The 26,954-nt window shown below is 38.8% G+C and overlaps 2 protein-coding genes across 12 annotated transcripts in view; one reads left to right on the plus strand and one right to left on the minus strand.

The window, feature by feature from the left end:
- CCIN (calicin) overlaps positions 1-26,954 on the minus strand; it is a 399,321-nt gene that overhangs the window by 195,798 nt on the left and 176,569 nt on the right. The gene's annotated exons all lie outside the window — the stretch shown is intronic.
- RNF38 (ring finger protein 38) overlaps positions 1-26,954 on the plus strand; it is a 123,593-nt gene that overhangs the window by 60,131 nt on the left and 36,508 nt on the right. For 2 of the 11 annotated variants that reach the window (XM_082468661.1, XM_082468664.1), the window contains one exon: positions 23,567-23,760. In XM_082468661.1, the coding sequence (XP_082324787.1) occupies positions 23,567-23,760 (194 nt within the window). Of the gene's footprint in view, positions 1-4,191; positions 4,307-4,390; positions 4,816-12,076; positions 12,227-23,566; positions 23,761-26,954 lie in introns of those variants that run through there. The other 9 variants (XM_082468663.1, XM_082468665.1, XM_082468657.1 and 6 more) reach the window with 9 other exon arrangements.

The raw sequence follows: 26,954 nt of genomic DNA on the forward strand, positions 1-26,954 counted from the left end.
TATGTGTATAATACATTTTGTTTATTCATCCATAGATGGCCACTTGGGTTGCTTCCACGTTTTGGCTATTGTGAATAATGCTGCTGGAACATAGGTGCACAAATATCTCTTTTAGACCCTGCTTTCAACTCTTTTGGGTATATGCCTAGAAGTGGAATTGCTAGATCATTTCTTTCTTTCTTTCTTTCTTTCTTTTTTTTTTTTTCTATTTTTAATGTTTTGAGGAACCACTATTTTGTTTTCCAAAGTGACTGCACCATTTTACATTCCCATCAGGAGTGCACAAGGATTCCAGTTTTTCCACATCCTTGTCACCACTTGTTGTTTTCTGTTTTTACTTGTTTTGTTTAATAGTAGCCATCCTAATGAGTGTGAGGTAGTAACTCATTGTGGTTTTGATTTGTATTTCCCTCCTGACTAGTGATGTTGAACATATTTTCATGTGCTTACTGGACATTTGTACGTCTTTGGAGAAGTGTCTATTTCAGTGCTTTACCCATTTTATAATCAGGTTTTGGATTTTGTTTGGTTGTAGTTCTTTATATATTCTGGATATTAACCTCTTATCAGACATGATTTGCAAATATTTTCTCCTGTTCCGTAGGTTGCCTTTTCACTCTGTTGCACTGATGTTTTCATTTTGAAGTAATCCAATTTATCTATTTTTTTCTCTTGTTGCCTGTGAGTTTCAGAATGAGATCTTCCTTATATATGTCCTAAGATTATAATTGTTTTTCTTTTGTTAGGAATAAGGGAAAAGGGACTTCCCTGGTGGTCTAGTTGGTTAAGACTCCGTGCTTCCAGTGCAGGGGGCATGGGTTCGATCCCTTGTCGGGGAACTAAGATCTCGCATGCTGCTCGGTGCGGCCAAAAAAAAAAATAATAAAATAAAATAAAAAAGAAATAAGGAAAAGACAGAAAATCTGACAAGAAATCCATAACTACTAAAGAAATCTAATTCCAAGTTCAGATAGCTAACCAGCAAATTCTACCAAACATTTAAAGGAGGCATAACACCAATCTTATAGAAACTCTTGTAGAGAATAGAAAAAGAGACTACTCTGTGATTCATTTTCTGAGGCTAGAATAATATCTTAACAAAACTTGATAAGGACATTACAAAAAATGGAAAATAACAGCTAATCTCACTTAAGAACACAGATGTAAAAAGCAAACCAAATCCAACAATGTATAAAAAGAGTAGTGCAATATGACATGATTTTATTAGGAATGTAAAATTGGTTTAACCTCCAAAAAACAATCAAGGTAAACCCAGTAACAGAAAATCCATGATTATCTCATATACAGAAAATTTTGATGAAATTAAATATCCATTTTATGATAAACTTTTAACAAATTTGAAATAAAAAAGAACTCCCTTGATTTGCTAAAGGAATCTACAAAAAACGTACGGCCAACACCATACTTAATGGTGAAATGTTGGAAGCTTTCCAGTTTTGGAATAAGACGAAGATGCATGCTCTCACTGTATCTATTTAGCATTGTACTGGAGGTCCTAGCAAGTGCAGACAAGAGGAAAACACGTTGGAAAGAAAGAAATTGAAGAGTCATTTTCTGCCAACAGGACTGTATACATAGAAAACTGAAAAAAAATTAACAAAACTATTATAATTAATAATTATATATAAAACCTAGAATAGACCCTAGAACAAATGTGCAAGACCTCTACAGAAAACTGTGAAGCATTATTGAAAAAATCAACAACTTGGGTAAATAGAAGGGTTCATCTTACTTACAGATTGAAGATTCAATATTGTAAAGATATCAATACCACCTAATTTATCTCTGGATCCCATGCTGCCCAATAAAAAATCTCAGCTGTCATTCCCATGTGTTAGACTGGTAGGGCACCAGGGTAGACAATCCCAGTGACCAGAGATACATTTGAAGGAACTGCAGTATCTTCCTGTTTGGTAAGCAACATATTGGTATATTTTTATTTTAGAAGTTGAGGGGACTTAAATGACTTAGGTACCCCAGGAAGAAGTTTTTAGTAGGCATTCACAGTTTTCATTTCTGTTATGAAAACGAATTTTAAAGGGCAGTCTTGGAGTCAGAATTCTCAAAAGTTCTTGCTACAAGCAACTACTTTTCGCACAAGTGCTGTACTGTCCCCTAGCCACATGTGACTATTTAAACAATCCTGGTTAATGCATTAGTTGCACTAGCCCCATTGCAGGTGCTCACTCAGTAGCTATATGTATGTAGCTAATGGCTACCCTTTGGATGCTGCAGATGTTGAACATTTCCATCATTGCAGAAAGATCCATTGGACACCTCTCCAACAAGGCTTCCCACCTTTTTGGACCGACACCAAGTAGAATTTTAGGTGGACTGGGGTTGAGCCACTGCTCTGGTATAATTTACTTCCTGCCACATTAGGTGGTCAGTGGCCCACCTTAAAACATAACCCACTCATCAGGTGTTTATTAGCAGGGTACCAGATTTTCTGGTTAAGAAAATCAATTAGAAAAGAAATTGCAGTACAAATTTCCAACTATTCAACCTTGAGGTGTGGGAGCATTGTTTACATGTAGACAGACTTCTTAGTGAAGACTTCAGATCCCAGTTAACTAAGATCTCAGCCATTTGAGAAGGGTTCTCAAAGAGTGCCTGACAGAGGATTGGCTGAAGCCCAGGGGGAATTCACATAAGCTTAAGGGTTAGGAACCCTGGAGGACTGTAATAGATATTTGCTGCTGAAATTCAGTACTTGAGGAACCTGACTCTTAGGATTGGACAGCTTCCAAGTGGTAATTTCCCTCCCTGTTCCCAGTTTTTGTCTCTATTTCCCCCTCTCATTACATAGCCCATGTCCAAGTAAACAAGAAAAGCTGTTTCAGGATGGTCTGTATTATGTAAGGAAGCTTGTATAGCTGAGATTCTGTTGGAAGATCTGTAATGCTAGGTGAATCCACAGCAGTAAAGGGGGTATTGTGGGGGATCCAGATGTTAGAAGTGGATTACGTTGGATGCACCTAAAGGTGTGGTTGGGATTTATGACTCTGTACTGTGAAATGAGGGGAAAAAAACCCCTGAAAATTTAGATGTAATCATCTCCAAATTGGCTGCTTTGGAAGACCAGCAGAGAGGGCTTTGGGAGAAGAGTCAGCTAGATAACTGGGCTACATAATGGGGGCGTGGGGTTGGGGGAGGGGACTTGTTCATGGGGGCCTGTTATCTCATTCTAGCCTCTCTTTGTCCAGGAGTTGTAAAAACCTGTGATGTTATTGCTGGAACTTTGAATTCAGCAGTTGCTAAGCACCTGCTGTTGTATTTCAGGCTGTAGGTTTAGACCTTAGGGTTACAGAGTCAAAACAGGTCGCCCAGTGTGATATGGGAGACAGATGTTCACAAATAATTACCCTTTCGTGTTATTCATATCAATGCATAGAGGTTCTGCAGGGTCCTGGAACATCATTTTAGTCTGGTTCCCTGATTTTCTACAGAAGGCAGCTGAGGCCCACAGCAGGAAGGAGACTGGTTTAAGTAATGCCAAAAGAACCAGAACCTGGGTTTTTTGATGATTGGACTGAAATATGATCACCATCCTTGAAGACATAATTCCTATCTGCTTTAAACCCACTTCTTCGATAATGTCCGCTTGACTGCCCTCTTTTCCTCCGATACCATTTAAACTATTTTGTCCTTGTATTGATTGCGCTTTTATGGAAGATCTTACTTCCTCTTTTAGATCTCGAACATGATTAGGACAGGCATCATGCCAGCTTCGGTCTTCGTACCTATCTCATTTCCTGTCCTCAGCACAATATGAATAACTGTTTAATTGAGCCTTACAGTAGGACAAGTTGGGTTTGAACCTGCCTCTCCATTGAGACACGTTGGCCAAAGACACCGTGGCCAAATCACCTCTCTCTACGTCAATAAAAATTCCTAACATTTGGGCCACATGAATACATACTATATTGGGAATTTGAGTGAGGTCAATTACTGTTTGATGGCTGAGCTCTGGAGGCGGTACGCACGGACTTGCAGCAACACTTGGGGAGAAATACATAGAACTCGTAGACTCGGCCCGCCCGCGGCCCGGCATAGCGGCAGCCTTTCCGGGTGCCAGGCGCGGGGGGGCGGGGGGGCGGGGCTGCGCAGGGGTGCGGCGCGACGGCTCTGTTGCCGGAACTAGTCCGGGTCGCGCGCCTGGACGAACGTAGCCCGCCCCGCCCCCTCCCCCCGCGGGTGGAAACAAAGGGGGCTCAGCGCGCGGCGATCAGCCGTGGGGGAAAGGGGCGGAGCGACCGGCGGTCTCGCGCCCTGGGATCGCGAGGTTTGTTCCGGAGAGGGGGCAGGGTGGGGTGGGAGCGACCCAGACCCGAGAAGTGGGAGGGCCGTGTGCTCGCGCATCTTGCGGCCTAGCGGCGGGGGGCGTCGCTTGCGCGCGCAGCGGAGGGTACTGCGCCGGCGCGTCCGGTCCGCGAGCACCGGGGAGGGGCGCAGCGGGGCGGGGCCCCCCTCGTGCAGCGGTGCTGGGTCGTGCGGCGGCCGGGGCTGTTAGGGCGCGGGGGCCGAGAGGATGGAGCCCCCGAGGCGTTAGCCGACTTTTGTCAGCTCTGGGCGTGCAGCCGTCGTTTCTTGGCGCGGCCCGTGTGATGGTGCCGGGAGGAAGGAAGCGCCGTGATAGCGCCTCGGTCGGAGCCCGGGTTCCAGGGTTGAGAAGGCCCGGGAACAGAGGATCTGGCAAGCTGGCCGCTGGCTGGACGAGCGGTCACAATAGGAGGCGGTGGCCCGGCGAGGAGCCGCGGGAGTAGCCCCGCAGGGCGGAGCCTTCCTTTGCAGGTACTGGCTGCCGCAGCCGTTGGTTCCCGCACGAGGGCGGGACGGGCCGAGCCTTGGGCCGTTGGGAGCCTGCGGGGCCGCGCTAGAGATGAGGTTGCTTGGTGTTCAGCGGGGCGCGGCCGGGCCGCCCGGCGCTCTTTGTTCCCGAGGCAGAGGCGAGGAGGTGCGGGCACAGCCCTCGGGAGCGCCGGCCCGCCGCGTCTGGCAGATGGCCTCGCTCTTTCGCTCCCTCCCTTTTTGCCCAGGCGCAGGTGAAATGATGTCACTCAGGAGAACGCAGAACCCGGTCAGAAGGGTCCTGTCTCCGTCCTTGTGACGCCGCGGGTTTCTGAACAGGCTGCGTTTTGTTCTCAGGGGATGGGAATTCTTCCTTTCAGGGCTGAAGAATGAAAGAGATTGGTTTTGAGCCGAGAGTTTTTCAGAGTATTGAGGGCCAAAGAGAATAAAGTTTTCGTTTACGTGTGTAGGACTTGTAAGACCTTGTTTTTTTTTTATGCTCCAAAATGATGTATACTATTAACATTAAAAGTTGGGTATGTTAGTTCTTGCACCGTAAATAGAAACGAATTTTTCTAATATTGAATTGCCTTTTCTCTTTTCTTACGAGGCGCACTTAATATACGAAAATTTAAGTGTATGCAAATCATTCACAGTCGTTTATTACCTTAGAATTGCAGGCCTTTTTGGATACTATTTGGCCTCGATTGCAGATACTGTTGTTAACACAGTTACCGCAAAATTCCTTTAAGTAGGTAGCAGCCCTGGTAACTAGTCTTAAATTTTTTTTTAAATCTATTCTCTCAGTTTTTAAGAAATCAAAACTTAATGAGGATCTAGGGACAGTTGGGATCAAAGTAAAATTGTTTCTGTCTTCCATTAGGAAGAAATTGGGCTTCTATAGAAGTAACAATACAAGACCAAATATAAGGATCAGATCAGTTGCATTGCAGCTGGCATGTGTGCAATACTTGCAGTAAATAGATGAAAATTACTGACTAGATTTTTAAGTAGGAATTGTATCATTTAATGTACTCCAGCTCTTGCTGGCTCATAAATGTATTGGCATAGTATATTTCACTTTTGAAAACCTATTAAACCTTAAATCTATTCATTATAGGGGTTCAATTTTAAGTTGATATTTGTAATTTTCTGTAAGGCTTGTTTCTAAAAGACTTGGTAGCCTTGAGAGGCTATAGTTGAATAAATTTTGCCACAAATTAGCCACGTGCTCCTCAAGTCCTCATCTGTAAAATATGAGAGTTGGATTTAAATGTTCTCTGTGGTCCCTCCACTTCTGATATCTTCTGTGACTCTGGAAGGTAGTGTGTTTCTGTACTTGTTGAGTTTTATATACCCATCCAATTTTTATAGCTAAACTTAAGTTGGAAGTTATTAATCTGAGTAAATATTGAGAATTTTCTTTACTAGAGCAACCTGATTTTTGAGCAAGGGTGGACAGAGGATGGCACAGTTAGACATAATTGAATGTGTTAGCATCATAATGTGGAGCATAGACCTGTTGTGTCTCTGCAATTGCTTTGGATGAGGCTTTTAGTTACATCGCTAGACTGTTTATTTTATTTATTTTTGGCTGTGTTGGGTCATTGTTATTGCGCGCGGGCTTTCTCTAGTTGTGGCGAGCAGGGGCTACTCTTCTTTGCGGTGCGCAGGCTTCTCGTTACCGTGGCTTCTCTTGTTGCAGAGCACGGGCTCTAGGTGCGCGGGCTTCAGTAGTTTTGGCATGTGGGCTCAGTAGTTGCGGCGCACGGGCTTAGTTGCTCCGCGGCATGGGGGATCTTTCCGGACCAGGGCTCGAACCTGTGCCCCCTGCATTGGCAGGCGGATTCTTAACCACTGTGCCACCAGGGAATCCCCGGTAAGGTAGTTCTTGATTAGTCCTGTGATTGTTGTGTAGTGTCTGGGTCTAGTCACTAGTTTTCTGGTTGTTTCCTGCTAACCACATATATCAGGCATCTGTTTTCATGTAGGTTCATCTTTGGTTAAATCATAGCTTGCTTTATGTTTTCTCTCGACAGAGTGTATGGATTGTAAACACATACTTGAACTCTATAGTGGTAGTCTAGTTAATTTGTTTAGCAAATGTTAGATTCCTAACATCACATTGTCTATCTGTAGATCAAGCAAATGCTTGAACTCTATAATGAATTAACGAGTGAGTTTTGAGCAAGTAGACAAAGAGGGGCCATGTACACAGTCTTATTTTTCCCCTAGCTCTTCTGTCATTTCATGTTCCTTTTTAAAGGATCTGAACACTTTTCCTTCTCCCCTGTATGTTAGGGGTCCCTGTTGTCCTCATTTATTCCTGTTGAATTTGTCCCTCCCTAGACTGAATCTCTTTGAGGGCAAGAAATATTTCTTTTTGTTTTCACAGCATCTAGCACATGGTAGACATGCAGTAAGTATTTGAATTAATTGTGACTTTTATTCAGTAAGACTTATAAAGCACTCAGTCACACTTCATCTTTTCAAATGTGTGTATGTGTGTGTATATATGTATAAATTTTTTATTGATTTGGACTGGTCATGGTCTAGATATTTTCCAAATCCATGTAATTCTTAAGAGATAAATCTTGAAAAGATGGTTTAGAGCAATCTACTTTGAGGTTACCAGAGTAAGTAAAATGATTTTAGACATACTTCCTTGAGGGGAAAATAATCCTTGTGCGTGCAAATCTGGATTGTGGAAGTGAAGGAAAGAAAAATTTATTAAAAGAATGTGTAAGTCTTAACTTTTCCTAACCTTTATGTTCACCTGCTCGGTACATGTAATGGTTAGAGACTTCCTTAGTTGCACGTGCCTCCCTTCCCCCCTTTCCCATTAATTTGTTGGACTGTGGGGTGAGAAAGGAGGGTGGAGCCTTTCAGCTAGTTTCACCAGCCCTGGTTCTGCTCTGTTCCCAGAAAGACATGGGCCCATTTTGTTGTTTGCCTTAACTCAAGAATGGGAATAATAGTTTATTTTTAAAAAAGAGGGTCCCATTGCTGGACAGTAATGGTCCTTCCCCGGTAAGTAGTACCAGTTCTTGAATGGTTTAATGACTGCATAATAGTCCGCCAAGCACACATACCATAATCTCACTTAACAAATACTTATTTGTTAAACATTTAGGTTACTTCTAGTTCTCTTTTAAATTGTTGCTGTAATGTGATGAACATATTTGTGCTTATGGCTTTTCTCATATTTTGGAATATAATCTCAGAATTTGTCAGATTCGAACTGTTAAGTTGTTAATGAAATCTCCTTGATTACTTTCCAGGAGATTAATATTTGCCATCATGGAAGTAGTGAGAATATTTGGATTTTTAGATAATTTGGTTTCGACCGCTTCATTTTTTAGGTACCCAGACTTGGACCTAGAGGAGTAAGGCACTTGTTGGAGTCAACGTTGACCAAGCACCTACCTTGTCATTTTTTGTTTTGTTTTTTTCCCTTTGTCTGTTAGCCTATGATTTGAGTGCCTTTGAGCAGATGGTACGCAGCTTTTGTAACAGTGAACAATTTTTTTTCTGGAGAGTAATGTGGCCATTTTGGAGAAGGCCATTTGGCCTTTTGAGCAATTTATTTTGTGGAAAGTACATTATTTAATACTGGTCTAGAGATCATACACCTGTATATCCTCTACTTCACTTATATGAGAAAAATGTAAATGAAGGAAGCTGTCATCAGAAGTGATTTTGGAGGAAGCAAGTTCTGGGACAATATGTGGACCTAAGTCCAATGTTATTTTTAACACAATAACTACAACAATTTGCCACATGAACAATAATACTACACTGTAACACAAAGGTTAAATTGTTGGTTATATTATGGTTACCAAGACAGGGAAAGGCCACATTAAACAGAAGATGTCCTTAAAATAGTAATGTGTTACTGCTTAAAAGGTTAAACTGTTTTCTATAATTCTAGTCTTGTGAAACAGAAAACAGTTATGCTGGGTGAATTAGTCATATAGTTGTATGTAAATAAACATTAGAAATGAGAAGTGTAGGGAGTTGCAGATTCAGTCCCATCTCAGGAATGTTTTCATGGCAGGACTTTTTAAATATAGGTGCATCCTGAGAGAAGGCTGAAGTTACCATGTCTTTGTAATGCTCAGCAGTTCGTAGGTTAGGGAAAAATAGAACTGTATTGATTTTCAGATATAGTATAACCTCAGTAATCTTAACTGAGGGAGAGTTAGGGAAGTAGTGGAAGTCAGAAACAACTTAAAAGGAAACATTTATTTTTAAATGTTTAAAATCGCTTTAAATAGGCATTGTGGAATAGTTGTTCCTTACTAATCCAACTAGGTAGATTATAAAGAAGAATGTTACTTTTCAAATTCTTCAGTTAGAAGGTGGTTTAGTGGGTTGAGTCTGAACCTTAGAGCCAGATAGACTTGGCTTCAAATTATGGCTCTGGTGTTTATGAGATGTTTCGCTTTAAGCAAGTTGGTTAACCCTAACTTGCAGTATGTAAAGATCAGAAAGCCCAGTTTGGTTCCTGGCATGAAGTTTACTATTACCAGATTGAGGTTTTAAAAACTGCTGTATTGCTTAGATAAAAAGTCATCTTTCATAATTAAACTAATACAGCTAGATTTTGGAGAAGAAACTCCTTGAGTATGGCACAACAGTTTTTATTCTATTATATACATGTGTGTTATGTTAGTTTTCTATTGTGTGTAACAAATAACCACAAATTTAGTAGCTTAAAACACAAATCTATTATCTCACAGTTTCCATGGATTGAAGTCCTGGTGTGGGTTATGTGTAGAGTCTTCTGTTCAGGGTCTTATTTGGCTGGAGCTGTGATTTTTATTAGAGACTTGATGGCCTCTTCCAAGCTCACTGTTGTTGGTTCTTGTGATTATAGGGCTGAGGTTCCCCCACTTTCTTGCTGGCTGTCCACTGGTGACCATTCTCAGTTCCTAGGTGCCCTCAGGTCTCTTACCACATGGCCGCCTTCATATGACTTCTCAAAACACAGCAGCTTAGTCTATAGGGTTGGCAGGAGAATCTCTTTAGGAAGGGCTCAACTTCTCTTTTGAGAGCTTTCTCTGATTGTCAGGCCTACCCAAGGTAATCTCCCCTTTGATTAACTTAGAATTCAGTGACTTGGAATCCTAATTATATTTGAAAATCCCTTCACCTGTGTGAAAGGGTTTGTGTAATTTAGGTCATATAATTTAACCTAATCATGGGAATGAAATTCACCATATTTACAGTCCTGCCCACATACCAGGGAGGGATGGATTATACAAGAGATATACACCAGAGGTGGGAATCTTGGAGACCATCTTAGAATCTCTCTTCCCTTCTTTCCCCCTACTCTCCCCGCTTCCCCCCGCAAGGACCAGGGTTTGCCAATTTTTTACTTACATATTACTGAAATCTGTTTTCCCAGCCAGCTCTTGTAGTAGCAGTTTGTGAGACTGCTTTAGGTATGATAGTTGAAGGTAGATGGCCTTGTTAAAACACTCTTCAAATGTACTTATTGTGCAAAATGTAAGCTTAAGATTGCAGAAAGAACATGAAGCCTACATCAAGGAACAGACCATTTTGAGAGACGAGAGAATTGCTTTAAAGTGGCAAAAGCACTCCTTACATTGAATGAGTCAGGAATGTGAAAAATACTTTTCTTCCTTTGAAATATTTTCTACTCTTGCCCTCAGATAAACCCAAGGCTCCTACCTCTATTCTAATTTTTGCCTGTATTATGGCATTTAAAACATTTTTCTGTAGTTGGCTGCTTGCATCTTTTTTTTTTAAACTAGAATAAGCTCCTTGAGGGTGGGATCCATGTTTTATTTTCTTTTCTCACATAGCTCTTTGCTTATAAGAGGCAGTGAGTAAATATTCCTTGATTCAGTCATTCATGCTTCATCACAGTGGTAAAGGATATTGGCACATTCATGTTTATAGTACAGAGATAAGCTTTAGTTCATGTCCACAACATTTTGTGGAGCAGTACTAATGAATTCTAAAGTTACTGCCCTCAAGTTTTTTGCTTTCAATCCTAGGAAGGTCTTTGGAAGTAATTTTACTGTTAGCAACAGGCCTGGTCATTTATCTGTTTACCAGGCTCATAGCAAACCAGAAACAAAAATGTATAAAGGGACTAAAGAAGGTTATTATAGCAGGATTATTCATGTAATTAGCATGCCACTTTATGATTTGTCTCTGCCTTCCTCTCTGGCTACTTCCTTACTGACCAGTTACACTGAACATTTTGTAGTTTCTTGACTACACTGTTACCAATACCTCTCCAAAGCACCAGTATGGACCATTATCACAGAAAGATACTCTTTTATACAGTGATTTGCTTTTTTTTCTTTTTTATAGCATATACTTCTTGAAGGTAGGAAATCATGACTATCTTTTGTTTTAGTGCCTGTCACAGAATAGACACTTAACATGTAAGGGAATGAGTGCAGCAATGAAACTAAAAACAAGACAGCCTTAAAGCACATGGTTTTTAGTGTAGGAACAAGCGGGTACATAAACCTTAACCCCCAAAGGCAGTTCATGCCACAGCACAGTGGAACAGGTGATACTCATGATGTCTGTGATCAAAAATACTACAGATTAAGTATACTTACATATGAATTTAAGGGGATTAACTCACAATCTCGTCAAGCATTTAAAACATGCAGTCATTTACTTTGAGGCTTATGATCTTGTCCTTTATTCATTAGGAAGGTTGCTAGGTTTGTGTTGAATAGAGCTGAGATATCCACAATGAAAATCTTGTTTTCTATACTTGTGATCACTATAGAAATTTTGCCATAGATGTTCTGAAATCTCTCTTTCCTTGCATGATCATTTGGAAGGTTAGCTTAAAAAGAGAATGAAAAATTAATCATCGCCAGGAAGACACTAATCTTTCTGTACTTAAGTGATTTTTACTTCAGGTTTTCTTGACATGAAGTCTTACCTATCATTTAGGGTTTCAGAATTAATGCCAACAGAAAAGATATCAATAGATATTATATGGGAAACATAGGAAGGACTTTGCGTTCTTGAGCAGTGCTATTTTGCCTTTAAAGAAAGTTTTTATAAGAGAGATCCATTGCCAGAGGCAACCTTTGTCATCCTTATATTTGTTTTGATGTTTAAGATTAATTTTTTATTTCTTTTCAGTCTCTGCTAACAAAATCATCAAATACCTAGAAAATCCAGACTGTCCTTCATAGGCATGATTCTCCACATTGGTGCAGCTAGCCATGAACTATCCTTTTCTTCTCCCTCTTTTTCCCAGATATCTCCCGGGGCCAATTCAGCACCTCTACCTGGCCATCCTAACAAGGTGATTTGTGAAAGGGTGAGACTTCAGAGCCTGTTCCCTCTCCTCCCAAGTGATCAGAACACTACCGTTCAAGAGGATGCTCACTTCAAAGCTTTCTTCCAGGTTCTTATATATTTACCCTTTCCCTTCATAGGGCTGAAAGCCACAAGATACATTCTAGGTTGTTTCTAGGAAGGCTTGAAACAAAATTCTCAGAATCTTCTTACTTCTTATTTTCTATTGTATGTGGGAATAAGTATTCTTCTTAGAGGGCATCTTTAACATAACTTTTTCAGCCAGCTTTTCTGAAGAATGTTTGTCTTGTCTTGAGCTGCTGTTACTATTTGACCACTTAATATTCTTGTTTTTTGATCTTTTGGTCTTAATCACTTGTCCTAATAGGTCAAGTTCTGTAAGAAGGTAGAAGATATTACAGAATATGTGAAATTGTATAGGGAAGGTAAAATGGAAGCATGTAAGGTATTTTTTAAAGCCATCACTACTTATTTGCTTAGCATCCAGAGTTTGATGGTAATGCATATTTCAAAGAAAAAACATGGTTACTTGCCTTTTGTGACTTTTTATACCTGTGGGTAAAATGTGTTTAAAAATTTGGTTACATACAAAATGAAAACAAATTAAGGTATGAATGGATTTAAACTGTCATTAGGTTATTAACAAGAATACTAGGATGTGCTCACATAAATCATTGGCTACTACATTTACAATCCATTATTCCTAGAGAAGCAAGTTTTAGTAATGGAAGTCCTTACTACCACAAAGGAAACTAAGTTACAGAATTGCTTTTGTATACTAGGGTTGTGGGCCAAGTCATGTAATTGTACATGTGTATATAAACCTGAGGTAGTGAGAGTTGCTAATCAAAGCTAGGACTTTTGGATAGAGCTAGCTCATTTTCTGTTTGTGTGGGAGTGACAGGTTGGGACTTGGGACTAGTTCTGAAAGAGAAATGCTTGTGACACATTAAATTGGAGGTGTAGGATTTCTGAGGGTAGGTGTGTAGGTGATCTAGGGCTCTTTAATCTGCTTTCCTTGTAAATATTTGTGCCAGGTTCTCTGCTTTGTGTGTATTGTCTCCTTTTGTTTTTAACCGTCATAATAAACTAGTCCTGGATGGTTTTCTAGATGAAGAAATAGGCTCAGAGAATCTCACTGAGATGCCCAATTACATATCTAGTTATTGGCAGAACAGAAACTCAAATCCAACTTTTGCTATTTCTTGTCTACTATATCTTACCAGCTTTGGATATTAACAGATAATTCTGTAAACACAGTTCAGTGTATGTTAAGAGACATCATCTGTATTGAATTGAATGGCATATTGATTGCCATTTTGGATACATCATTAGCTTGCAAGAGCTTGATCTTTAGCAATAGACCAATATAACTAAGGAAGAAATTGCCTTTGTACCGTGGCTACTGCCACTAATAAACAGTTATTTGACACTTTCTGTGTTCTCCATACCTCCTTTGAGTCTTTAAGCTAATATTAACTCAATATTAACTTAAACGCAAAGAGTAGCTGCCAAATGCAATAGATTAAACCCATGTTTTGGGACTTCCCTGGTGGCACAGTGGTTAAGAATCTGCCTGCCAATGCAGAGGACACGGGTTCAAGCCCTGATCCATGCCGACATGCCACAGAGCAACTAAGCCCGTGCGCCACAACTACTGAAGCCCGTGCGCCTAGAGCACCGCAACAAAGAGTAGCCCCCGCTCGCCGCAACTAGAGAAAGCCTGCGTGCAGCAACGAAGACCCAAGCAACCATAAATATATAAATTAATTAGTTTTTTTTAAAAAGAATTAAACCCATGTTTTGAAAATAAAACCAAAAAGTTAGACCCAATTCCATTTGGATGTTGCAGAAAGGTGAAAGGTATTACTGGTAAATTTTTATTTATAGTCCTAATTTAACTTAAATCTTACTTTTCTCTAACTTTAGAATAAGGCCCTCAATGTACTTTGCTCCCAAGAGAGACTGGAGATTTTCTTTGCCCACTTATTACCCTACCACTGTTCCACATGAAGCAAAGTAAATCCTTCTCACATCCCCTTCGAGATATTGTCAGATACCTTCAACCAATTCTGATACCATAATTGGGTGTGATTTCTTAGTTCCAGTTATGGTTCTCATCCTTATAAAACTTAGTTGCCATGTAAAAACGAGAACCTATGCAGCCACGTCGTATCCTCAGAAAGTTACTCCCTTAATGCATTGTTTTCTCTCGGCTTTCCTCCAAGTTCCTTTCCTCCCAACTCTTCCTGCTTTTCCTTCCCCCTTGACTCCATCCATTCTAAACAGACTCACCTACCTCTTCCATTTTTTTCTTAAAGCACCCTCTCCACTTCCATATTGTAGCTGAAACTAGTCTCTTTTATGAGGACATCATTTTCCCTGTAGCCTTCTCTAAGGGTAAAGAAATTACTGCTTTTTCCTGCTCCAAGCATGGGATTGGGTATGTGGCTAGTAGGTAGGATGGTCATAGAGGTGAAGGAAAGTGTTGATACTCTCCTGGATCCTTGTTTTTAATCACCAGTCTTCTTTGAACAAAAAGCTCATCCTGTTTTTGATCTCTTTTTATCATTCATCTCCACTACTTACCAAGTTTGTGTCACTGTCCTTGTTTATTAAAGACTTTTGCACTTTGCTCCTTTTTACTTGTTTCTCTAGTCAAAATCTTTCAAATTTTGCGTGTTTTTTAATTTTAAAAATTATGAAATATTTCATATATGCAAGTTATAAAATATAAAGAAGACATATGTATAAGTTTTAAAAACCCACCATCTAGCTGAAGAAATCAGCTATTGCCAATGTTTTAGAAGCTTCCATAGTATATTCAGGTGCTGTCCCAAACCTGTGCCTTGGGTAAACCTCTGTTGAATTTTGTGTTTAGTATCTCTTTGCTTTTCTGTGTGGTTTTTACCACATATAGTATACCTCAATACTATACTATTTAGTTTCTGAACTTAATATAAATGGTATCATACTTTGTGTATTTTTGTCATTTTTAGATTCATCCATATTGATGCATGTGGCTGTGTCCTATAGATTCATTTTCCAGCTTTTAGCGTTGCATTTATATGAATGTACTGTACTGTAGTTTATCCCTTCTCTTTTTGATGGACATTTGGGTAGTCTCCAGTTTTCTATTATTATCATTACAAACAGTGCTGCCATGAATATTCTTGTGTGTTTCCTGGTGTACATTTAGTTGGTATTTTAATGTTCCTTTAAAAATGGTGGCTTTGTGTACTTCTTGCTCTGTTTTTTTTTTTTCCCTACAAAAGAGGTTTGAGTAGATGCACATTAGAATCAAAGTGCCTCCTGTAACTTTTTTAGATTAAAATTAAGGTATAATTAACATACAGTAAAATTCATCTTTTTCCGTGTACAGGTCTGTGAGTTTTGACAAACGCATACAGACGTGGGACCATTGCAATCAAGATATAGGATAGTTTCAGCACCCCCCAAAATTCCCTCATGTCTGTTTGCTATCAGCCCCCTATAATTTTAAAATTAACAGTTTCATGCTACCAACCAATTCAGTGATTGTGATTGAAGATTGTATGCTTTCATTAAAAAGTCATGTACATTGTGGGGAACTTGAATTTCAGGTGTGGCACAACCCTTGATTTCAGGTGTGTGTGTGTTTAACATATATATACATTCTTTTTTTTAATATTCTTTTCCATTATGGTTTATCATAGGATATTGAATATAGTTTTCTGTGCTATACAGTAGGACCTTGTTGTTTATCCATTCTATATAGAAAAGCTTACATCTGCTGACCCCAACCTCCCACTCCACCCCTCCCCCAGTCTGCTCCCCCTTGGCAACCACAAGTCTGTTATCTATGTCTGTGAGTCTGTTTCTGTTTTGTAGATAGGTTCATTGATACCATACTTTAGTGATATCATATGGTATTTGTCTTTCTCTTTCTGACTTCACTTAGCATGATTATCTAGTTGCATCCGTGTTGCTGCAAATGGCATTATTTCGTTCTTTTTTATGACTGGGTAGTATTCCATTTGTGTGTGTGTATATACACACACACACACACCCCCCTCACATATTCGTTATCCGTTCTTCTATTGATGGACACTTAGGTTGTTTCCATGTCTTGGCTATTGTGTACAATGCTGCTATGAACGTAAGGGTGCATGTATCTTTTTGAATTAGAGTTTTGTCTGGATATATGCTCAGGAGTGGGATTGCTGGATTGTATGGTAATTCTGTTTTTAGTTTTCTGAGGAACCTCCATACTGTTTTCCATAGTGGCTGTACCAACTTACATTCCCACCAACAGTGTAGGAGGGTTCCCTTTTCTCTTCAGGGCTGTGTGTGTATGTGTGTGTGCATGCACGCACGTGTCTTAATACAGCTATTTGATAACTTTATTTTGTAAATTTACTAAAGTTAGGTGATTGAAATTTGTTGATTTATACATATAAAGAAATATATTAGATTTCTGAAAGACTACTGTAAAAATGTCTCTTCTCCAGCAAATTTATAGACTTAATAAAAATTTTAGCCAAAAATATAAGAAATTTTTTATTTTAGAGCTTTACGGAGTTATCCTTTTTCCCCCCATTAATTAATTTATTTATCTACTTTTGGCTGCGTTGGGTCTTCATTGCTGTGCGCAGGCTTTCTCTAGTTGTGGTGAGTGGGGGCTACTCTTCGTTCCGGTGTGCGGGCTTCTCACTGTGGTGGCTTCTCTTGTTGTGGAGCACGGGCTCAGTAGTTGTGGCTCACAGGCTCTAGAGCGCAGGCTCAGTAGTTGTGGCACACGGGCTTAGTTGCTCCATGGCAAGTAGGATCTTCCTTGACCAGGGCTCAAACCCATGTCCCCTGCATTGGCAGGCAGATTCTTAACCGCTGCGCCACCAGGGAAGTCCTAGAGTTATCCTTAAATTCATAAGATCATCAAAGGAAAGACAGGAACAAAAACTTTTCCAAAAATTGTCATAAAGGGAAGTATACCATAATGATACTAAATCATATTGTAAAGAAATAGTTTCAAGTCAGTGAGTTCCATGTTGTTAAAATACAGTGGATGTTTTGCAGCCCTCATTCTACATGATCTCTTAGTTGAACCCTTGAAACTTCATTACACTGGCTTTCACCATCACACTCCACTCTCCTCTCATCAGGTAGTCAACGTAAAATGTTGGAGCTTCTCAGGGTTCAGTACTGGGCCTCCTTTTCATTGTATAAACTATTTTGAGCAATTTTTGTCAATGCCTGTAACTTCGTCGACGTACCATCTATCTGTAGTATACCAAAAAGTACTGATTAACATATCTAGTCTGAGCTTCAGTTGTCTGCAGAATGACTCCATGTGGAGGGATCCCTTGATTCACAGGGATCCCTTGATTTCAGGTTGTTCTTAACAGCTTTTCTGTTTTTGTTGGTTTCATGTTTATGCTTCAGATTATTTCATTGATCCTTGTTTATAGCTTCTGTGGAACTAAATATAGCATTTGAAAACAGTACAATTACAGCATCAATGTAAATCAGTTTTTGTGAACCAGTGATGTTCTAAGAAAAATCTGGGACTTAAGGTTGTTAATACATTATTCAGAAATTAGCCAAACAGGCCTCCCTAAACTCAGGAAGCCACTGCTGGGTTAGCAGTTATGGCCAATGAATATAGAAACATAATATTTTCACACGGTATTTTATCCTCTTCATTATGATGGAATTGCAATATGTTATACCACTACATTCCCTTTGCAAGCACTCACTGCACATAAAATTGTTCTGTTCTTTGGCCTTTTATGAAAAAACACAAACTTGAACCATGTCAAAAAAAGCAAAGGTCTGATTTTTTTTTTTTTAATGCATGCTGTGGTAACTTTTGAAAACAGAATATTTGAAGTCTCTTTTCCCTCCCGTACCTACAAGTAAAATAACATTCCAGGAGGATGTACTGTTTGAGTAGTTATGAGGTTGGATTTTGTTCTGAAATCTTTTGAGCTGAGGAATCAAAGCTGTGCATTGGAAAATTAAAGTCCTTTGTGAAGTATATGAAACAGGACTATATATATGTTGTGTAGTTCAAAGGCAGTATATTCACTGAATTGTCTTTTGTACATCTTCACTAATAGAAACATTTTACATAAATTTGAATGTAGTTTAAACAAAGACTTCCGTTTGTGGAAAATTAAATGAAAGAATGTGTAGAGATCATTTTGTAAATTGTGTGATTCAAATGTAAAGTTATTAATTACTTGCTTATTATTTACAAAAAGGGATCTGTCTTGGTGGTGGTTCTTTATTAGCAAGTTGCTTTATGTAGAGTGTTTCAGTTTTCTAAGTGCTTTCATGTCTCTTATTTTAAATTAATGGAATTCAGTAAGTGTTTTCTCTCGCGGGCCATTTAAATTTAATGGTTGTGGAATGAGAAACAATCTTTTGTCAGATAGAATAAGGCAAATAGAGTCTGGAAGTTTAAAAGAGGATTGGGAACTTATAAATCATGCTATGCTTATTTATTTGTAAATCTGAGATGAATGGTAGTCCTGAATAATGAGGGGAGAGCGGACCAGGTTATTGGAGATTTTACCTCCCCGACTCTAGTTGCCCCCTTGCTCCTTTGAGAAGTCCTTGGGGCTCACTAGTGTTTGCTGAAATCAGAAGTACTTTTCAATCACCATTTTTAATCTAGAACTTGGAACCTGTTTCTGCTTTGGGGAAAGTTTGCATTATCTTCAAGACTTCCTGATTGACATATATATAAATATTATTTATATTTTATGTGTGTGTGTTTATACATATGCACGTGTGTTTGTATTTTTTTTTCTCCCATGGTATTTAGCATTTAATCATTTCTGATTTGCTTTTTTGAAACTGTGGAATACTTTCTTATGGGTTGTTTTCACTTCTAATAATGATGTTTTGGTTATAAAGATTTGGTGTTACAGAGGTGTAATCCTGTACTCATTTTATCAGATGCTGAATACTGAGTATAAAAGCTAGCTAGCTAATTTTCTTCTGTCCTTCCTTCCTTCCTCCCTTGATCCCTGAATCTGCATCCGTATTCTGTACTGTAGTATCTCTACAGTATTCTGTACCAGTAGAGACAGTACTAGTACCTGACTTCACTCAACATCTTACAGGTTTAAGTTGTCAACATCTAGTACTTTCTAAAGTCAGCCTACTGGCACAGAGTCAGCAGGGACAGGAGGGAACTGCTCCCCCCTGAGATTTCAAAACGTAAATTTTTCTGTAATGGTGAGTTTATCCTTAGGGACTTTTCTTAAGAGAGTCCCTTATCTCTTAGTTCAGTGGTTCTCAGAGTGTAGTCCCAGACGAGCAATACCAAGCATCATATGGGATCATGTTAGAAATGCAGAATTCTTGGGTCCCAATCCAAACTCTCTGAATCAGAGACTGGGGAGTGGACCCAACAATCTGGTGTTTCTGATGCATGCAAAAGTTTGAGAACCACTGTCCTAGGTAATGGGAGTATCCCTCCAGATTCTGCTTTGCATTTACTTCTGTCAAGAGTCGTTGTGGTAGCATAATTCTAAATCAGTTTTTATATTAATTTCTAAGTTTAGAGGTTCACAGACAACATGGGTAGTGAAAAATTTGAACCCCAGCCTTGGTGTGAGGAGCTAACCTGTTGTTTGAGTTCTCAGGGATGTGATCCCTCCTCCAGTTCTCAATACATACAGAGTAGACACTCTGTGCCAATGGCTGACTTCTTCTAGTCTTCCCTTTTATTGAAAGCATAGTACTTTGGAAATTTTGGCCTTATGCAGGGGTGTCAGTGATAAGACCTTATCTTCTGTCCCTCCTGCGAATATCAAAAAACAAACCTGGTTTTCAGTTTTCCTCTTTGTTTCTGGTCCTTGGAAATTTCTCTTTTTCTCTGAATCCAGCAATACCTTTAAAAAATTTTTTTGTTGTTTTTTGTATTTAAGCCATTATTTCTAGCTGTTTATGTTAGGATTTTCACTTTTAGTCCATGATTTTGTCACAGAAGTCGTTATAGTTACTTTATATCAAAGTTTACAATACTTATTTCTGTTCTGTAACTACAACAGTGATCTTTCATGCCTTGTCCTGTGTTGATTATAATAATTGAAAACCAGTAAACATTCTTCATAGTATTAGGAATACTTGTATAGTCTTTGCAGAACCAAGTAGCATGTTTGGCCCATGGAGGAGGAGTTGTAATGTTTTGACTACCTATCCTACTCAGAGGATGCTTCAGGTGACAAAATGATATGGATTTGTTTTCGTCTTTGTCCTCCACTCTCTGATTGCCTTTTTTTTTTTTTTTTTTAATATTTATTTTCTTTATTTTTTTGGCTGCATTGGGTCTTTGTTGCGGCACACGGGGTCTTCATCGAGGCATGCGGGATCTTTGTTGCAGCGTGTGGGCTCTTCATTGGGGCACACGGGCTTTTCTCTAGTTGTGGTGTGCGGGTTTTCTCTCTCTAGTTGTGGCGCGCAGGCTCCAGAGCGCGTGCGCTCTGTAGTTTGCAGCACGCGGGCTCTCTCGTTGAGGTGTGCAGGATTGAACCCGCGTCCCCCTGCATTGGAAGGCAGATTCTTTACCACTGGACCAGCAGGAAAGTCCCTGATTGCCTTTTTATATTTCTTATGATAAGAGAGCTGTGGGCTTAAGTTTTATTAAGAACTTGTAAGTTCTCAATCATACTGTTTTTTTTTTTTTTAAAGATTTATTTATTGATTGATTGATTACTATGTTGGGTCTTCGTTTCTGTGCTAGGGCTTTCTCTAGTTGTGGCAAGCGGGGGCCACTCTTCATCGCAGTGCATGGGCCTCTCACTATCGTGGCCTCTCTTGTTGCAGAGCACAGGCTCCAGACGCGCAGGCTCAGTAGTTGTGGCTCACGGGCCTAGTTGCTCCGTGGCATGCGGGATCTTCCCAGACCAGGGCTCGAACCCGTGTCCCCTGCATTAGCAGGCAGATTCTCAACCACTGCGCCACCAGGGAAGCCCAGTCATACTGTTTTTGAATCCACATTGTGTATGGTATTTTTCTCAGAGTCCTCTGATTCGTTCTAATTTGTAATGATTTTTTTTCAGACCTGCTGTACTGCCATCACCCTGGGATTTCTTTTCATTGCACTTCTGGGTTACTTCTGTTTCTTGGATCCTGTATTTATATATATGTCCCCAGGTGAAGGAGAGAGCATGCACGCATACGTAAAAATCAATCAAGTAAAATTTTCTGAATGAATATGTGAGAAGCAACTTTGAATCTTAATACATCTGGCAAGGTCTTTGTTTTTTCCCTTATACTAGACTAATAATTTGATTGGAATATAAAACTCTAGATTCAACATTATTTTCCCCCAGAGCACTTTAGCATCTTTTGTTTTCTGTGGGAAGTCTAATGCTAATCTAATTCTTTTTCTTTGTAGGTTGCTCCCCCTTTCTTTTTCTGGAAACTGAGGATTTTTTATGCAGTTGCTTAGAGTATTAAAATTGATAAGGAATATGATGAAACCATATTGCATATAGTAAAATAACTTTTTAGTAATTCCATGTCCCTAAATATCAGTTGTGGTATCCTGTTACTTTGAGTGAAAAAGTAAGGCTTATTACCATAATACTAATGAAGAGCTCACTTCCACATATTTCCCTTCACTTCCTAGTCTTTGTCTCCTCTTACACACTGAGAACCTTTCACAACACAAAGGGATGGGAAACTTTCTCAGTCATCTTTCCTTATCTCCACTCTTAAAAGTAATGCATTTGTTGTAAAATAAGAATATGCTAACTCACAACTTGAACATCACTGGAAATATGTAAAGGTTGATAGCCTAAGTGTTTTTTCAATACTTAGTTATTTTGTGTATCTGTAGCATTCTTCTCCATTCGGGCAGTGAATTTTTAGAATTCAGAGTTCCATATCTTAGCTTGCTTCAAGGTTTGCGGTACAGGTTTATACATATGAAAGCCAATGATTATGATTGGTTGCTAGCATTTTGTACCTCAAAAAGTCAATGTTAATCAAGTCTGTTTTACCACACGTGGAGATCACATTTCTAATGCTTATGTGTAGTTCATGTATGAGTTTGTCAAGTCTTAGTTGTTCTGCTGTTTTGTTTTAATCAGAATATCTAAATATTAATGGTTATTTTTCACTTTCTAAGTTTTAGGATTATCAGAACATAACTGATTTTCTTATTAAAATCAAGGGGTTAAAAACAACTAATTTTAATAGCACCATTAAATATAGGGAGAAAATAAGGTTAGTGTGAAGAAAGTTACAAGAGCATTTGTATATGGTTCTGAAAACTATTTTCTGTTTTAGTTATAACAAATTTGAATTATAATATTCTTAGGTATAGAAGGAAACTGACATGGTTTTTGAATACATCTGCTAAATAATTTAGAATGATCAAAAGTAACCATTTAGCAGTTTGCTTCATTCCTATCAGTTTAATCAGTTCTGTTTTATATGCTTATATTTTAAAATCTAACATAGTATGTAACCTCATATATTCTTTAGCTAATATTAACATTTTTGTTCTAGCAGCAGGTGGCAGTCAAAAGTTCCTTAATGCCCAAATGATTAGAATTTGCAGGAGTAGACTGGAGATAGGAGAGGCTCTATTAGAAAACACACAGCCCTCATCAGACTTTCAGTTAACTTGTAATTTTGACAGTTTTGATTAGAGACTCAATTGGAAAATTGAGTTGTGTGGGGAATCCTGGAGAGTTAATAATTAAGTGATCCATACCAATTTTATAGCTAAACCCTTGAAAACTTGAGACTATGCTTCAACATTAACACGTATGGGTTTTTAATTATCCACCACTCCCATGATCTACCTGAAATGCCATGTCTTTCCCAAAGATATTCTATGATATTCTAGTTAAGAACTGATGAACTAGATCAGTTGACTGTTTTTTAATGTTTTAAATACATTTTACTTTGTCCACATAAACATTATTAAATAATAAATCTAATGGCCTTAAACAACAGGAATAAGGAGGCAGGCAAGTGTGATTTTAAATCAAATCAAGGGCCTACTTAAATTATACCCCTTCCTAAATTGATCTCTCAGCTAAGAATTAATGCCTAAAAGAGTAACTATTAACTGATGGGAGGAAGTAGTAGATTTTCTCAGTTGAATTGGAGCTTTAAAGAGGTGGTCAAGTACCATAGAAATTGTTTATTGCCCTATTGTGTACCTTGTGTGTTGTTACCTGGTTAATTTTATGATGATTTTAAAGAAAGAGTTAACTTTTCATTTGATATTATTTACTGTGCATCTCCCTTTCCCACCCCACCCCTCGTATCTTTTAAAGGTATTTAATTCAGGTTGATAGTGTATTTTTTCCTCCTTTACACTTTGTGGTAAACATACTTAAACACATATGCATGTAAACAGTAATGCAAAAATCCTTAAAAGATTTTATTCAGTTGACTGATTTTGTTACATTGGCAGAGTGAAGATAGTCCAAGTCCCAAGAGACAGCGCCTCTCTCATTCAGTCTTTGATTATACATCAGCATCACCAGCTCCCTCACCACCAATGCGACCATGGGAGATGACATCAAATAGGCAGCCCCCTTCAGTTCGACCAAGCCAACATCACTTCTCAGGGGAACGATGCAACACACCTGCACGCAACAGAAGAAGGTTAGTTGGTTACAGTTACTTATTAAATTTGTGGTCATTGGTAGATTTGTGAGGTTTTTTTTAACATCAGAAAGCATTTTTTCTGTAGGAATTTTATAAACACATCAACACCTTTTTAGTTCTATGCTTACACACGAGAAACAACATTACAAGTCGTTTAGACTTCTACAGTCCATCATGAGAGTTCATTTAGCTTGTGATTGACAGAAGAAGAAATTGAAAGAGGCTAAAGTGGTTTACCTAAAATCAATCCATACCATTATATGTGAATTCAACTACCTTAAGGTTTAAGACTTTTTGTGGGCTAGCCTTCAATCCATATTACTGAAAAATGCATTTTATAGTTTACAACTGTAAGGAAATATAGAACCATAGTCTTAGGAATGAGCAACCTCTTTTTCGTGCCATTCTTATCCACTCCATTCTTAGAAATGAATAACCTCTCTCCACATATTCCTTCTGTATCCTCTAAGGCAACTGGGAGCTTAATTAAGTTTCTTTAAAATTGTGGAGCCTGTGATATGAATAGTGACTGAAATTTAGTTTGACTTTCAGTCCTATCTTCCATATAGGACTTGCCCCTTGCCTTTCCTTCCCAGGGGAATACATTTCCTGAGCTGCTTCCTCTTTAGTAGTTGCCTGAGGTCATACCTTTCTTCTTCCAAGGAAATAAAGCATACTTGGGGTGAGACAACTGTTTATATGTCCAGGATGTTGATAATATAAGAAGTACTGATAATCTTGAGGTAGGGTGGTATTACAGACTAAATGTTTGTGTCTCCTGAAGATCCATAGGATGATGCCTTAACCCCCAGTGTGGATGTATTTAGAGATGAGGCCTCTAAGGAAGTAATTTAGGCTGAATGAAATCATAAGGATGGGGCCCTGATCCAAGAGGATTAGTGTCCTTATAAGAGGAGACCCTAGGAAGAGAGCTCTCGCTAGAAACCAGCCATGCTGGCACCTTGATCTTGGACATAGTATCTAGGACTGTGAGAAAATGAATTTCTGTTGTTTAAGTGAGTCTGTGGTATTTTGTTAGGGCAGCCTTAGGAAATAAACCTGTTCCTGAGCTGTATTCTGTTGACACACTAAGACTTTTACATTATCTGGTGCAGTATTACCCAATTATATGGGAATGTTTAAGTAAAATAATGTTATGCCAACCAGGTAAAATATTTTATAGCTGTTAAATGTAATAGCATGAGGAAATAAGGTTGGTTGTTTCAAGGTCACAGCCTGAGCCCCTGCTGTAATCTTTCCTATTGTTTTATGGTGAAATGTCACGTACATTCAGGAGAACTTGTAAAATAAGTGTACACTTAAAAGGATAACACACAGGTGTGCCCAACACCTAGGTTAAAATAGAAGATCAAAAACTCTCCTTCTGATAACCCCTGTCCTGTGATTTGTCATCACTCCCAAACATTTGAGGAAAACCAAACATTTGAGGAAAGCCAACAAAGTGAAAGAAGGGCACTGAAATTCAATAAAAGAAAGAACTTGAAGAAACCGTTAATAGAAGAAATAAAACAATTAAGAGAAAAAACAAAATAGAATTTTAGACTAAGTGTAACATGAGAGAAGTGGAAGAGATTGTATCCATAAAAATCAACTGGAAATCTTAGTTGGCAAAATTAATAAACAGGCAGAAAAAGCATCTTGGTCCCTGGAAGATCAAGTGAAGGAATTTTCCCAGAATGTAGTGTAAAAGGGCAAAATGGAAAGTGTGGAAAAGAAATTTAAATGTAGACAAGAGTCATCAGTTCTAAATATGTCTAATCATATTTCCAGGCGGAAACAATAGAAGGGAACGATTTTGATAGAAATAGTACAAAATCATTTTCAAGAATTGAAGAGGGACTTCCCTGGTGGCGCAGTGGTTAAGAATCCGCCTGCCAATGCAGGGGATGTGGGTTTGAGCCCTGGTCCGGGAAGATCCCACATGCCGCAGAGCAACTAAGCCTGTGCACCACAACTACTGAGCGTGCGCTCTAGAGCCCACGTGCCACAACTACTGAAGCCAGTGCACCTAGAGACCATGCTCCAGAACCAGAGAAGCCACCGCAATGAGAAGCCTGCACACCACAACAAAGAGTAGCCCCCGCTCGCCGCAACTAGAGAAAGCCCGTGAGCAGCAACGAAGACCCAGTGCAGCCATAAATAAATAAATATTAAAAAAAAAAAAAAAGAATTGAAGAAAGACTGTTAGCAAGATCTTGGTGAAATTTAAGAATATGCACAAACATTCAGAGATGAAGAATGTTGAACAATAAGCATAGATCATGATCAAGAGGGATTTATCCTGGGGTTGCAAGGATTTTTCAATATCCACAAGTCAATTAGTGTGATACACAACATTAACAAATTGAAGAATAAATACCATATGATCGTTTCAATAGATGTGGAAAAAGCTTTTGATAAGATTTAGCATCCATTTATGATTAAAAACTCTCCAGAAAGTGGGCATAGAGGGCACATACCTCAAAATAATAAAGGCCTTATATGACAAACATACAGCTGACATCACACTCAACGGTGAAAACCTGAAAGTGTTTCCTCCAAGATCAGGAATAAGACAAGGATGTCCACTCTCGCCACTTTTACTTAACATAGTTTTGGATGTCGTAGCCAAAGCAGTCAGACAGGAAAAAGAAATAAAAGGAATCCAAGTTGGAAAGGAAGAAGTAAAATTGTCACTGTTTGCAGATGATGTGATACTATGCATAGAAAATCCTAAAGATGCCACCAGGAAACTACTAGAGCTCATCAATGAATTCGGTAGAGTTGCAGGATACAGAATTAATATGCATAAATCTGTTGCATTTCTATACGTGAATGACAAACTATCAAAAAGAGAAATTAAGGAAACAGTCTCATTTACCATCGCATCAAAAAGAATAAAATACCTAGGAATAAACCTACTTAAGGAGTTAAAACACCTGTACTTGGAAAACTATAAGGCACCGATGAAAGAAATTGAAGATGACAAAAACAGATGGAAAGATATACTGTGTTCTTGAATTGGAAGAATTAATATTGTTAAAAGGACCATACTACCCAAGGCAGTCTACAGATTCAGTGCAGTCTCCATCAAAATACCAATGGCATTTTTCACAGAACTGGAACAAATAATTTTAAAATTTGTATGGAGACACAAAATATCCTGAATAGCCAAAACAATCTTGAGAAAA

Source organism: Balaenoptera physalus (assembly GCF_965194825.1).
Source record: "Balaenoptera physalus genome assembly, chromosome: 7".
Taxonomy (NCBI): Eukaryota; Metazoa; Chordata; class Mammalia; order Artiodactyla; family Balaenopteridae; genus Balaenoptera; species Balaenoptera physalus.